The 14822-nt window shown below is 49.8% G+C and overlaps 1 protein-coding gene across 2 annotated transcripts; it reads right to left on the bottom strand.

Annotated features, from left to right (window-relative positions):
• Positions 1–286: 286 nt before the first annotated feature.
• MICU3 (mitochondrial calcium uptake family member 3) lies at positions 287–14720 on the bottom strand. Of its 2 annotated transcripts, XM_061560065.1 has the most exons (12): positions 14259–14719; positions 11934–12063; positions 11416–11447; positions 11100–11178; positions 10693–10740; positions 8199–8281; positions 4967–5038; positions 3960–4054; positions 3287–3458; positions 2665–2773; positions 2019–2176; positions 287–1405 (listed from the first exon to the last, which is right to left on the bottom strand). In XM_061560065.1, the coding sequence occupies exons 1-12, from the start codon at positions 14451–14453 to the stop codon at positions 1340–1342; spliced, it is 1239 nt and encodes a 412-aa protein (XP_061416049.1). In that variant the 5' UTR covers positions 14454–14719; the 3' UTR covers positions 287–1339. The 2 variants fall into 2 exon arrangements, with proteins under 2 accessions (XP_061416049.1, XP_061416052.1); XM_061560068.1 differs by lacking the exons at positions 11416–11447; positions 11934–12063 and having other exon boundaries at positions 14259–14720.
• Between the last annotated feature and the right edge of the window lie 102 nt (positions 14721–14822).

The following is a 14822-nucleotide window of genomic DNA, read 5'->3' on the forward strand; positions in this document are numbered from 1 at the left end:
CCTCGTATTCTATCGCAAAACCACTAGATGTCGACTTTTCAATCTTCTAGTATGATCAGCAACATACACTAACATCAATAGCCCTTAACTAGGCCAGAATCGTAGGGCCATTCCTCCGTGTTAACAATTGTATCTACTTCCCATAGAATATTGCTCATTTTGTGAACCCTGGAGCGATAACGAGCTTGGTGAACTACCATGGAATTGAATAACCATGCTTGTACTTTGAGCCGGTGGTAAAACCTGTTACTGTATGGGAGAAATTAACACGACAGCAAAATCGGTTTCCAAATAACTTTATTGAGTAGCAAGGAGCCACGAGCATACGAAAACAAAGTCCAGCAAAACTGGCGTGGTATCACCATCCTGTCTTCACTTCCTGTCAGAATGTCACGGCCCTCGCATGTATTGAAGCATATCCTTTAAATCACATTTTCCATGCGCTCACTACGGATTAATGTTACTATAAAAAGTAAATCCAATTTCACGTCGCTAAAGTTGAATGGAACTCGTTTTAAAAAACCTCTGCAAATTAACAGAGGTCACTTGAACAAAGAAAACGAATTGAATGGAAGTCTGAATAGATGTCCATAGTGAATGCAAGTTGCTTTATCAGACATCCGTGAAAGTGAATGTGGGTTGATTTAGCTCAAATATCTACAGGTAAGTGAATGGAAGTCTCTTCGTATGAAAGTGAGCTACAGTCTTTTAACAAATCTCGATGAAAGTTAATCATGTGTTTTTTTTACTCGACACTTTAAAATCTAGCTGGGTGGCTGAGAGGTCGGAGCACAGAGCCAGCCCGACTGGGATCCTGGGTTTGAATCCAGGTAGCAGCCTCTTCATTAAACCGGGTTCTCAAGTAGCGATTTTGATGGTCGTAGCCTGGTCACCAAATTACTATCAAAGTTTCAAGTTTATTGTATTCAACCAGATGAAAATTCAAAGAGACCAGGGTAGTCTAATTTAAAAGTGTGACTGGGGCATTAGTCATTAAGTGGTTCTCACTTGACTTTGCCTAATTTCCAACTGAGAAATATATATTTGAATGCCATGCGACGAACATTCCTCTGGCGCCTCCTGATGTATGAATAAAATAGATCACTTGAAGGGATCCACGAAGTCTTCTGTGATAGCTGCTTTTTGTGGGCCCGTTCTCCAACACCGCGTGATGCGCTCTTTTGTAAAGTGTAAATTGTACATTTATTCGGCTTATGACAAGATGCCGACAGAACATTGACAGCGAATGATATATGGAGTTGGTAATATAGAGTAATCCTCCACTGCTGGTAATGTGGGTCTCGTCCTCTTCTGGGGGATGTGGACGGCCCATTCCATCTCAGCGGCTCAACTCGCGACGCACGCATGTGCGGTAGTCGTCCTTCTTTGGGCTCGTCCTGTGGTCCTATCAACGGCAGAGAGACCGAGAAGTTCAACTCCAGAAGTCTGACTGGGAAGGGGGCCCCTGCTCACTCAGGGGTCATGGCATGGAGCAGAACTGTTGCCCCTCCTGGGTTAAAAATCAGATTTTAAGTTTAGCGTGATATTATTTGCTTCATCATTATACATCGTTTTATTTGATTGCTTTTGTTTATTTTCGCTGACCCGGGGTTATTCTTGCAAATGGGACGACACTGGTCTCGTGCATTCTCACGTAGTTAAACAGATACATTTGGTCACCAATGACTGCACAAAAATCCCCATCGTGTAAAATCCCAGCTGTGAGGATGAAGCATTCTCAATTTGACTGCTATACGATGAACATTGGTCTGTGACAGGCACGTGGGAGAGTGCAGCGCCCCCAAATGTGTGAAGAAAAAAAAGTTACTTTAAGGGTTCTGTGATATCACCTTTCTGGAGCCATTTTCTACCACGGCAGAATGGACTGCTCACTTTTAGAGTTCCAAATGGAATTCTTCATCTCATGTCACGATGCCGAAAGTATATTTGGAAGAAAAAAAACCAACTGTCGGGTCACCCGAGGGAGAGTGTGAGTGTGATCTGCACGGCGCGGTTACCCGAGCGCCACGGCGCAGTCGGTCCCTCATGACGCCCAGGAACTCCGTGTGGCTCAAGCGGCCATCGCCGTCCTCGTCGAAGAGGTGGAAGACGGTGCAGACGAGGTGCGGCGACAGGTGCAGCCCCGTGGCCACGCGCACGGCGCGGCGGAACTCGTCTGCACAAGGCCACGCACAGGGGCTCGGTGCGGTGGAGGTTGTATACAGCGTGGTGTGCGGTGTCATAAACCAATGCGGTGTAAAGTGTGCGCTAAAGGTGTGTCGCTCGTAGGTTCGCTGTGGGGAGGTGTAGCCATGCATGGCCTGTATTGTGTATATTTTTTTCCCCAGTGGTTTCACTGTGAAGCGATGTAGCTATGTGGGATGATTCAGTGTGGTGTGCTCATGTTATGGTGCTGCGGTGTAACTCACAACGGTCTGGTTTCGTGGGTGCCTGCGTGTGTGTGTGTGCATGTATTCTCAAATGTCGCCGTGTGTGACTCCCGTATTTTTTGGCCCAATAGGACGGCTGGCACTAGGGTGCCCGTGTTTCCTGGTGAGTCTGCCTACAAATGACCCTTCCAGACTTGCACGTTTGTTCACATGCATCCCCTTCCCTCCGTCTCCCCGTGTGTCCCGTGTGTGTCCCCCTTCCCCGCCACGTTACCCTGTCCGATGGCCAAGCCTGCTCGCGTGTACATCTGCACAGCAATAGAGAAGTCCTCCAGGTTGTTTAGGAACTGGAAGAACGAGTGGAACTCCTCAAACGAGATGCCCTGGGGGCACAAGGGCAGAGAGACCCACAAACACAACAGACTGTTGGGGCAAAAATGCTGTTGGCGAGCACCTCTGAAGACTGGCACGGCGCACGAGGGGGTGGGTGGCCAGTGCCACACTTATCCGCCTTTGTCTCCCTAGTGGCAATGATTACACACCACACCAGGTACTCATTTGAGGATGAGTCGACTTAGACAGACACAAAGACACACAAAGACATGCACATAATACATACACACGGACAAACAAGCATACATATAGACATCGGCAGCATCAACTAGCGGGGTAAATGGGACAGCTCCGGGTTAAGTCTTAAATTGCGTTTGTGGAGTGTGGGGGCAGGGCGCTGAGACCAGGAGGTCAGGGACGGGGGATTGGGGTGGGAGGTCAAGCGTGAAGCATCAGGAATGTGAGATTTCAGGAGCAAAGGGTTGGTGTGGAGAGGGAGTTGCAGGTGAGAGTTCGGGGGCCGAGTGCTTCGGGGTCGAGTGAGAGGCCCGGCGGGTAGTTACCTGTCCGGCGGGCACGCGTGCAGCGAGATTCTCGGTGATGGCTGCGGCGTCACGCACGTCCGTGTAGCGCAGGAGGACGCGCGCGAACGCGCCCTCCGAGATGACGCGGCGCCCGTGCGCGCACGCCTGGAACTCGCGCCACACCACCTCCTCCTGCAGCGCCGTCGTGAACCTGCGGGCGGAGAGCGTCGTCGTAGCCGTTCAACGTCGCAGCGTCGGCAAAACGACGATGGTTTGATCGCAAATGCATCGATGCGTCGACTCGCTCCGATTCTCGCAATACACGCTTTTGAACTGCAGGCATGCGAATCGGTTATTGGCAACGTGCGCGTGTATTGTAATTGGGAAGGTGTGCCCTGAGAGTGGATAAAGATGCCAAATGACGGGACTTCAGAAGTGGTCCTGAGACATCAGCTATGGCATAGGGCGGTGCACTGCTCGCAGCAAGTTCTGAACGAAATTTGATTCTGTCCATCCCATGGCATGACGACGATGGCACGAATGGAGAACAAGTCGTAAATATAAGAATGCAAAATACAGGATACAACCACCTCTTACCAAGCCCTTCCATCGCCAACAATTAGCCACCAGCATCAGTAACTATACGACCTCCCCCCAGACCACCAACGCTATGACCAACTTTTCGTCCCATTACTTCCACCACCATCCCCACCTGTAGAAGTCCTGGTAGTCCAGCTCTTTGTCTCCGTTCCTGCCGAACAGGTGGACCAGCAGGGTGGTGTCCCCGTGCCTCTTTACACTCGCCGCCTGCCACCGGCACCAACAAGGAGAGAGGCACAATGACGGGGAGTTCGCTTCACGGGTGTCCCCTGCCCCCAACAGGGCCTCGCGAAGTAGCCACCACCAAGTCACCCTAGTCCCAGTTGAGACACCAAACGTCGACTATTGCCAGCGGCGGCTCGTGGCTCCAGTTTGGGGAAGCTGCAAATTCCAATCGCGGGTTTTCGAGTCTCAGGTGCCAAGTATAATGGGATATTTGATCATGGGAATACAGGGGGCTATGTGTGGTGATCGTGATGCGCCAGTGCTGGGCTCGGAACCAGCTGGGTTCTCCTGGGAGGCTGCGTGCACCTATCAGCTGGAGAAAAAACGCTGCTGATTAATTCCCCTGCATGCTGCACCCTGAACACCCAAGACGGAGCCTGAAGCTTCACCCAAACTGGGGCCAAATGTTGAGCTGGCACCACTGAGACCCTGGTTTCAAATCTAGGTTTCAAGCCACCTGTAATTAAAGCAGGTTCTCAAAGACTTTCAGTTGATGCTTTCACCATGGACACCAATAACTGCGCAAAAATCACGTCAAGTTTTGATTCTTCAACGCTGAGAATTTAGATCAGTTTTACACATAATGCAGGGCCGTCGGGAAAGTGTTGCCCCCTACTGTGGGTATTTGTAAAGGATCTGAGAGCTTTCTGTGTGATATCCATTTTCTTGGGTTGTTCTCCAACAAAATAGGCCGCTCTGCTCTCAAAGAGTTCCAAATTAGATGTTTTTTATAGTCACACGACACCGACAGCACAATCGGGAACAATTGTGGACAAACGTGATTTGCAGCAAAACGAAAACAATGCTTGCAAGTGTCACCCAACCACAGCGTCTGCGTGCAGCCACGGAGGACTGACGGGGCACGTGCCGCTGGCTGGGCGGTCAAACCTTTACCGGCATCGTGGCACACTCCTCCGCGCCGGCCTCCGCCCTCCGCTCGTTGCGACTATTGAAGATCTCCTGCATCTGGATTCAAACGCATACACAGTCTATGTCAACAGGCGCGAGACAAAGATCCCCCGTATAGCCTTAGCAGACTGTTGGGGCAAGTGCTGTTCACGAGCACCTATGAAGCCCAGCACGGCACGCGACGGGGTGGGTGGCCAGCACCACGCCCGGCCACCTTTGTCTCCCTCGTGGCCATATTTACACACCGCACCAGATACTGTACTCATTCAAGGCTGAGTCGACCCAGGACTGGTTGAAATAATCGTCACTGGTGTTGGCCATGAGCGGGGATCGAACTCGGGTTGTTAGGTTCGGAGCGCAACGCACTAACCGTTACGCTACCGCTCCCCACACGCACGCACATTCAGAGACACACACAATGCTTTGAGATCCACACACAATGCTTTGAGATCCACATACAAACATCACCCACACATACACATGCAGAGACGCATGCAAAATGGCATAAAGGTGCTTACACATGCATGCGGACAGATACGTTTTGCAGACCCGTAGACAATTACCGAAAGACACGCAAACGCATGCACACAGACACATGCACATACAGACACACGCAGTAGGACACATACACATATCGACACACAGACATTGCCAATATGCAAATAAAACACATCCTTATATAGACACAAACACACACGCAGATGCGTACGAATGCACATACAGATGCAGACACGCATGCACACAGACACATGCATGAAGACATCGAGATGTCATACAGTCACACGCAGACACACAGACACATGCAGACACGCACGCACGCATGACCCCGTTCAGTTACGTGAGAGGACGCAGGTTGGAGGCTGCAGGCTGAGTTCAGGTTAAGTGACCGTGACCCTTGCTGGTGGTGGTGTTCACTCGTTGAATGCAGGAGGGCACAGGTGTGGTCAGTGAGTATGAGTGAGCTCAAAGGTCACGAGCGGAAGGTCGCAGGTCAGGTCAACAAGGCTCTTGTGAGAAGGTGAAATTTTCAATCTGCAAATGACTGCCTAAAACATACCTGTCAACCCGTTATCAGTGCCCTACCTTATTACAGGCCAATTCAGACCTTATTGGTGACCCCGTGCCCTTATAAATTTCAACGTTCATTCTACGAAGTCCCATCACAAGGGAGAAACACAAACAAAAAGACAAACATTTTTTTGGCCATATTGAAACGTCTGTACGCCGTACGGATGTGAAAACTCAATTTCCCTGTACAATAAAACGTGTATATCGTATGGGTTGACAGGTATGCTAAAACGTTCATAGAGATATGTTCATAAAATAACCATTATCCAGGTGGCTGTTCTCTTACAGGAAGGGTTGCCCTGCTCTGTGAGAGTTCCAAATGATTCCTTCATCTCATGACGTGGCACAGATAGCTCAATCGGGATAAAATCTGGATAAAGTACACATTTTAAAAAAATGCTTGACATGCAATAAACCTATGGCTACAGGTAGGACCTCCATGAATTACCCAATGCTTCAGTAGACTGCTAAGAAAGTGAACGGCGGTCGTTTTACGAGCAGATCTCTGCGAATAGTTTTGCTGTGGTCTGCGTTCTCGACATACGATCGAAAAGGCATAACTTATAATACTGGTCGAGGGTCGAGAATCAGCCCATCGCAGACCTTGGGTCAATTATAATTGCAGTTACAGCAGTATGGTCAGCTGAAAGTACAATTACATTTTGACTGCAATTCATTACAAGTGGCAAGTAAGTGACCCGTGGTCTGACCCATAGTTCGTCGCGGGCCAGCAAAATGAGCAAGTCAACAGTGGCCATCGTTTAGATTGACTCGTCCCTGGCGTGAGAATGTAGAATTCCCAACGAGGAAGTGCCATCAACGGGAGATGAAGCACTGCCCATCTTCATTACAGAGCTGGACAGTTCCGCGATTACAGATGCAAATTTCATTCGTATAACCATGCAGTGGCTCTTTACTTGGGCAGAATCTGTGAACCAAACGAGGACAGTAATTCAGATGGAAATAATTTGTCCAACTTCCTTGAGAAGGGAAAACGATTCGTGAAATGCCGCGGTGTCGGATGTATGCCAATAAAACAGGCTTCTTCATTTAGTTACGTGTTTGTCCCAAACCGCTGACTCTGTCGGTACACAGCCATATGTAAATACTGTATATAACCTCGAGATGATTACCTTCACAACGATGCCCCACGTGTATTATTATTATGGTGATTTACACATTTCCAATGCTGCGTTGTGGAACTGCCCAAATGTAAACAGGAAAAGTGAAAAGGAGACGCGTGGCATCACTGGGAAAATTCACCGTTAGGCGCCACGGTACCATCCCGAACCCTAACCACACTCACTGACCAGACCCTAACACGAGCCACTGGGAGGTTAACGGTGTATGGATTCAGAGATCGATATCGATGATTAAGCTCACGAATTACGCATCTTGTCGTGTATGTAAAAATCTGTTTTACAATTTGTGTATGTTTTATGTAATGGGTTCACACCGCCCCCAACAGCCACTCGACGCGCGAACATTTACCGCAGTCCTAAGTACAATGGATTATTGAATCGAATCGCCATCCTGCATCATGACAATCAAATTGCCGATGATGGAATGGGTGCAGTCGGAACACCACTAACTACACGAGCCAATCAGACCATAGCCCCTACCTAAAGAGTTAACCAGACTCTTAACTATAACCCTACCACTGACCCTACCCCAACTCATAACCACCACCTCTGCTGCTTGACCCAGTCTAGGTGTTTAACTATTAAAATATCCTTCAATATTCAATTGCCATGAATCGGAGTCATAATCACATTGAGTTTGCCTTGTGGGTAATGCCTCATTTGTGTTGTCTCATTCGTGCCCATTAAACTGCCTCTACTTTCAAATTTTCCACTGTCCTCAGTTGGTACAACCAAGGAAATATTTGCACAAGGAATTACATAAACGGAAAAGAACCGATCCTCACATCCACGATTTGATGCGTGTGTCACGAGAGCAAGAATCAACATTGATCGCTGAATCGATACGCGTCTGACTCACATTCGTTTTAACTTTTCGTTCACTTTTAACTTTAACTGCTGCTGTTCAGTGCCTTGGTGGCCGATATTGGGTGAGGGGCGTCGAGGGGAGAAAGGTCAAGGAAGTAGAGGTCAGGAATGAGAAGTCAAAGGGTCGCAGGTCGGGCTACCATGAGGAACTCGGTCTTGTCGATGTGCTGGTTTCCATCCGCGTCCAGCATGTTGAAAGCGATCTGAAACCCGGCCAGGGGCTCTAGCATGGAGACATCGAGGCACGTGGAGACACCGAGACACGTGGGGACACATGGGGACACATGGGGACACGGCGACACATGGGGACACACAGACATGTGTAAACACAGAGACGCACGGACGCACAGAGAGCTTGTGGGGACACATGGGGACACACACAGACCTGGGGACACAAGGACACGTGGGGACATCAAGATACAAGTAGACACAGAGACATGTGGGAGACAGACACAAGACACGTGGGGATGTGCGGAACATGTGGATGACACGTGGGAGGAAATGGGGACAGACACACAGAGATACACTCGCACGTAGGGACATAGAGACGTTGCAGAGACAATGAGCAAATTGACAGACACGAAACACGGATGCACCAACGTAAGCACACAAGTACGTACACGCATTTACAGGTACACACATATACAAGTAGACACATACAGTAAAACCACGGCTAGGCAGACTTTGCATTTCTATAATTAATTCAGCTCAGCTTTCGGGGATGAGATAATTGTTTTTGTTTCTTTCGATTTAAAGCTTTCGTGACTGCAGGGATTCATCTTCTTGGTTCTTTCGGTAAAGTCACGTAGAAGGGAAATAATAAAATAATAAAACATAATAAAGTAAAAATTCTCACGTTTCAGAGCTGTCGGACGCTGTCTCTCCGACAGCTCTGTTTCTTCACCTGAGGACGGCTGCTTGTGTTGCGGCCGAAACGTCGTGAGAATTTTTTTTATGTTTTATTTTTATTATTTTATTATTTCCCTTCTACGTGACTTTACCGAAAGAACCAAGAAGATGTTTTTGTTTCGTAATATTTTTTATTAATTTACATTATTTTAGCAGCTGGCCGGAACACGAATCCCCACCCATCCGTCCGACTAGCCGGGGTTTCATTGTCTACAAACGCATTGAACAAGTACACAGATATACAAGTATAAACATTTACCAAGTGCACGCATGTATAAGTGCCCACGTACACACACATACAACTACCCTCATCATTACATATACAAGTAAACACATATACGGGTACACACACATACAAGTACTTGCAAGAAGGGGACATTTAACCATACTTCATCACACTCATCAGTGTTGGATGAAGGTTGGGGGGTTCTGGGACCGGATCAGATATCACTCACCACTAATGTTAGCAGTGGCTAGGAATCGAACTCAGGTCGCCGGTTTCATAGTGCAACGTGCTATCCACTGCACCACCGTTTCACCCCTAGACACGTATACAAGTACACACACACAAGTACATATGTGTAGTGGCATCGCCGGATGTCACTGCACGCCACTGTGTGAAGCCGGCCTGGGACATCGCCGCGCGTGGCTGCAGTGCCGGCCCTAGCGGGCACGACCAACACTGCGGGGCAGTGGTGGGTGGCACTGCACTCTGTGTGTCGTGCCAGCCCCTGGAGGATAGGGGGCGACAGTGCCAGGGACGGTACGGGGTTCAGAGGGGGCCATGACCGGAGGTACCAACCCGGGGACCCCCAAAAAGGGGGCTGGGGGGACCACGTGTCCAGGGGCAGGTCCTTCTCGAGGCTTCGAGAAGGTGGGCGTGGCCAGGGGCGGAGCGAGCTCCGGGACGGGGGAAAGAAGTGGGAGCCCTGAGCGGCACGGGTGGTTGTCGTCCGAATGAAGATCTCCACGTCGTCGCCTGCGAGAGGAGCTCCAACTACAGGACCCGGACAAGAGCTGGGGTCCGGTCCGCGATAGCTACCCCGTGTGTTCAGAGTAGCTGGCCCGGAGGATAAACCTCCGTAGGTTACCTGGTGGAAGGGGCAGTTACTCTGTTGTGTTGGGGCTATTGTTAAATAAACGTGTTGCCTCCAAGAAGAGGTCTCTGTCTCCATCTGTACCCACTACATATGCACCAGTACACACATGCTAAAACTATTTTCATGTTTCCAGGTAAACCCCACTAAGCGAAACAGCTCTCTTTCAGAAGCGACCTGGGCACAAATGATAGCTCAATGAAGTGGCTTATCACGTGGAAATTTATAGCAGCCAAATACTCTAAACGCATGTTTCTAAATGTGAAAGGAAAACCCGGATGACCCGGAGAAAAATCTATGTCTCAAGGTCGGGATAAAAACCACGACATCCTGCATACCAGATGAGAGAGTTAAAATCTCGCCACCACGGCACATTCTCGCCTTACATAAATATACACACATACAGGTACTCAAGAACACGTGCGCATGCACACACAAAGGTACGAATGCCCACGCTCACTGAACGCAATGAGAACGGCCATTGCGAGTCTAGTAATGGACATGATGGGTCACACTGGCGCTGATGCTGATGAAGTTGATAAGGATCACGGCGATGGCGCTAATGAGCGTGATGAAGCTAACGAGGAGGGCCTGATGATGCTAATGAGGAGGTGACTGCGAGTCTCACTGGTCAGGATGCACAGCAGAAACAGGTAGTCCGAGTACGAGATGAGCCCTGTGGGGAGACAAGGGGGGCAGGGAAACAAGGGAGCAGGGAGACGAGGGGACAGGGAGATAAGGGGACAGGGAAGGGACGGGTGAACAGTGATAGGGAAATACAGAGACACAAGGTCAGTGGGCGATAAGGAGCGACAAGCAGCTGTCAATGTGAATATCAAACGTTGTGTCCATCGCACAATTAAGACCTTGTGTGCTACCTAGAGCCGATGTGTTTGTATGTGTGTGAATTTTGTTTGCATATATGAATGTGTGTATGAGCATATAAGTGTACATGTGTATCGTGTACATTTAGAACTTTGTATCTATGAGTCTGTATCTGTGTGTGTACGTATGTACGTTCTGTGCACACTTTACCGTTTTGACCCATGGAATGGAAGAGCTGTGACCTCCTCTCATCCAGGGCTGGAGTCTTTGCCAGAATGGATTCAACTTCCTGTGCAAAGCCAGAGTGGGTGTGGGGGGGGGGGTCAACATTTACAGCGCCTTCGTCTGACTCTGCGAGGCTTGAGTCAACACTGACCCTGAACGAATACCCGAGAGCCCCTTCGCCTGGATCTATGTGGGCCTCAGGCATCGACACTTTATACAACGAATCCTACGGGTGTGACTTAATCCGAGCACCGGGATTCAAGTCTGCCTCTCCGACCCTTCGTGCACGTGCTGACGTCACCTTTTCGGTGAGAATCCTCTTGGGAGCGTCGTCTGATGAGAGAGGGGTAAAGGAGATGAAAGATGAAGGGTTAGCGGTGGCATCATTTCTGTTTTTGACAGTGGTGAGGTGTTCGGGTTAAGCGTCACATATCTTGCTTGGAGGTGAGTGTTGTTAAGGAGGCAGGATTCGGGGTTATGGGTTAGCGTCTTGTGCAAGAGGCTCTTGGTTACAGACAGGTGGCTATAGGTAACAAGACAGGACAGTGCTGCCATCGTCAACATCAGCATCATCACCATCGTCATGTTTATTTGTCATGCGAGTTTCACAACATAGGACTCTTTGCACAAACTTCAGGAACACGTTTTCAGACGTATGTCATTAGCCACCGATACAGTGAAAAAGATGCAACGCACAAACACGACAAGTTCTTGTTGGTACACACCGAGGCTGTGTGCCGATCTGTCCAGAGTGTGAGGAAGCATGAATGAGAAGCAAGTTGGGGGGGGGGGGGGTGAAAAACGATGGAAGGTGCGCACCGCGGGGAGAGTTGCGAGTGACGGAGTCGACGAAGTCACTCGGGGTCATGTAGGGTCGGCCCTGGAAGCGAAGCGACGCGAACGAAGAAAATCTCAGTTCCCGGGGGCCGGGGGCACGGGGATGGTGCCGCTGAGTGAAACAAACACAGAGACAAAGATCCCCCTGTAGTTAATAGACTGTTGAGGCAAGTGGTGTTAGCGGGCACCTATGAAGGCCGGGTTTTGTTTCGGCTGCTCCGGTTTGATCCGACAACTAAGCATTCATTGACCGATAACACCTTCATATATAGAGGACAACACAAAACTTGTACAATTGTTAACGCCTACTCACCACCTGGCTACCTTCTCCCGTTCGTCTGTGGTTCCTCCACATGTCTCCGAGTCGTTCTATTCCTTCGAGAGTGAGTGAATACTGTGTGCAGCGCGGCACATGCTGACATTATTACATTTTATTATTATCGACACAAACACATTGAGAGTCCGCTCATGACCAGCCATTCGACCCCCATAAATGAAACACGCGGGGCCAAGGCTTTCAGCACCAGGGACAGCGCCCGCGGCCTCATTCTCACACGCGTGCAACAACAACGCCACCTCGTTCATCCATCAACAACAGAGCGAGTGACAGTCGTTTAAGCAGACAGCCCCCCCGACAGATTCACTTTTCACACCAACAAGACAAAGCTCCGTCGTATAGCCGGTAACAGACTGTTGGGGCAAGTGCTGCTAGGGAGCACCTATTAAGGCCAGCACGGCACACGAGGGGTTTGGTGGCCAACACCACGCCCGGCCGCCTTTGTCTACCTAGTGGCGGAGTTTACACAGCCTACCAGGTACTCATTTGAGGCTGAGTCGACCTAGAGGAGGCCCAGGACGGGTTCAGATAATCGTCACTGATGTTAGCCGTGAGCGTGAATTGAACTCGGGTCGCCGGGTTCGTAGAGCAGCACGCTAAGAGCTACACTACCGCTGCCCACTATTGAAACCAAAATACACAGCACACATACACACACGTGCACGACTAAACACAGCCAACAGGCCTGCCGCATTCATCCATCAAACAGACTGAGTGTCCTCAATTTAACCAGAGGGCCCCCGACAGATACACTTTCGCCACATAATACACACCACACCCCCCCTCACACGACACAAATACACACCGCACACATAAACCACTTTTCACCACACATACACCTCAGTACTCCACACACAAAATAATACACTATACACCACACTGAAAACACACCACATGCGTCAGCCAACATACACTCCAAATATACCCGTATAGCCTTTCAGACGGTGGGAGCAAGTACTATTGTCGAGCACCTATTAAGGCCAGCACGGCGCACAATGGGTTGTTTCCAGACCCACAATCAGCCGCCTTTGTTTGTCCAGTAATGTTTACCAAGCACCACACCAGGTACAACAGTCGATGCGAAGCTGTCTGTCCTGGTGTGCTGCGTAATCCACGCGAAATTTGGCTGAACGTCTCGGGTGCAGAGCCATTCATGAAGGACTCGAGGCTCGGTGGATCGAAGTTTCGTGGGTAAAAGCTCATCGTCATTACCGCGTGGTTATTACCGTGTAAACGCTGCCCGGATAACAACATACAATGACGCAATGTCCAGATCCACAAATACGAAGGAGAGACATCACAGCGATCCCACTCCGCTGCTCCTGAGCAGGCGGCTCTCTGGCTCAACCACCTCGAACGTGAAATTTCAGTTGTTGCTCTGCATCTCCATACGCCAAACGCAAGAAGAAGAAGACTGTGAAAATGTTTTACAGAACCGAAGCTACAGCAATAAACTTGCAAGCCACAGAGCAAATGCGTTCGTGTGGGAGGTGGCCACGCGCCTCTGTTGACACACACAGAGCGACGTCCCAAATGACGTGGCCACTCATGTGTGGCACACTGACACAATTCGGCGACTCGCCCGCGAACGCGTTCCGTGCCCTTAATTAATACACCGGCCGCGAATCCTTCTCGGGGTTTCGCAAGCCTCGGTCAAGGACCAAGAGATGATCAGGATGATGACGACGACGGCGGCGGCTATGATGACTGACTGAAGCTGCTCGGCAAAGACGAGACGTGGAAGCGCTGCACCGTCACACAAAACGCGACCACAACCCTCTCGATCCATCAACTGCACTTACACCAAAAAGCGTACATTTGTCACACAAGCGATAAACTGGACGTTTTATGGCCACGAGCTCAGCTAAGTTTTGCATCCAGTCCGGCGGCGCTACGAGAATCCATTCTCAAGTTATCGCTTCCCGAAAGCGACTGCCCCTAACGTTTGACCGGTGATGGGAAGACCGCACCTGCGTGTGCGCGCGCGCTTCTTTGACCCCCGTGGCCGCGACCCCGAGGGCGAGAGCAGCGAAGGCGATGCGGGGTGTCCGCGGGACCCGGGGCAGGGGCCTCGAGGGGACGCGGGGGCCTTTGAGGCCACGCGGACGCAGGGCCCTGGCGACAAAGGCGGCGGCATCGAAGGCAGCGCGTATCGCTGACGCCATGGCTGTTAGCTGGCGGAGTGGCTGGACCTATGCTTACATGCACTAGGGATTGTGATGCTAGTGAGAGGCGTGATGCGTATCCAAGCTAGGAATATAGTGTTCTGGCGGTGTTGCTTATCCGTATTGGGTAATGTAACGTGCCTTTGTCAAAGTATACTTATCCGCACTAGGAATTGCGGAGCTTGGCCCAAACTACTTATATTCGTATTAAGCAATGTTTTGTATCATGTGTTTTGACAAGAGGTAATGCAAGAGGTATGGTACTTGAATAGATGCAGTATTGTATAGACCAAGACTTGTAAGCAATACATGTACTCAAAGTTATAAAATATAAGATTGATTTGATATTGTACAATCGTTTCATTAATC

Source organism: Lethenteron reissneri, chromosome 26, assembly GCF_015708825.2.
Source record: "Lethenteron reissneri isolate LAM-NWPU_2019-01 chromosome 26, ASM1570882v1, whole genome shotgun sequence".
Taxonomy (NCBI): Eukaryota; Metazoa; Chordata; class Hyperoartia; order Petromyzontiformes; family Petromyzontidae; genus Lethenteron; species Lethenteron reissneri.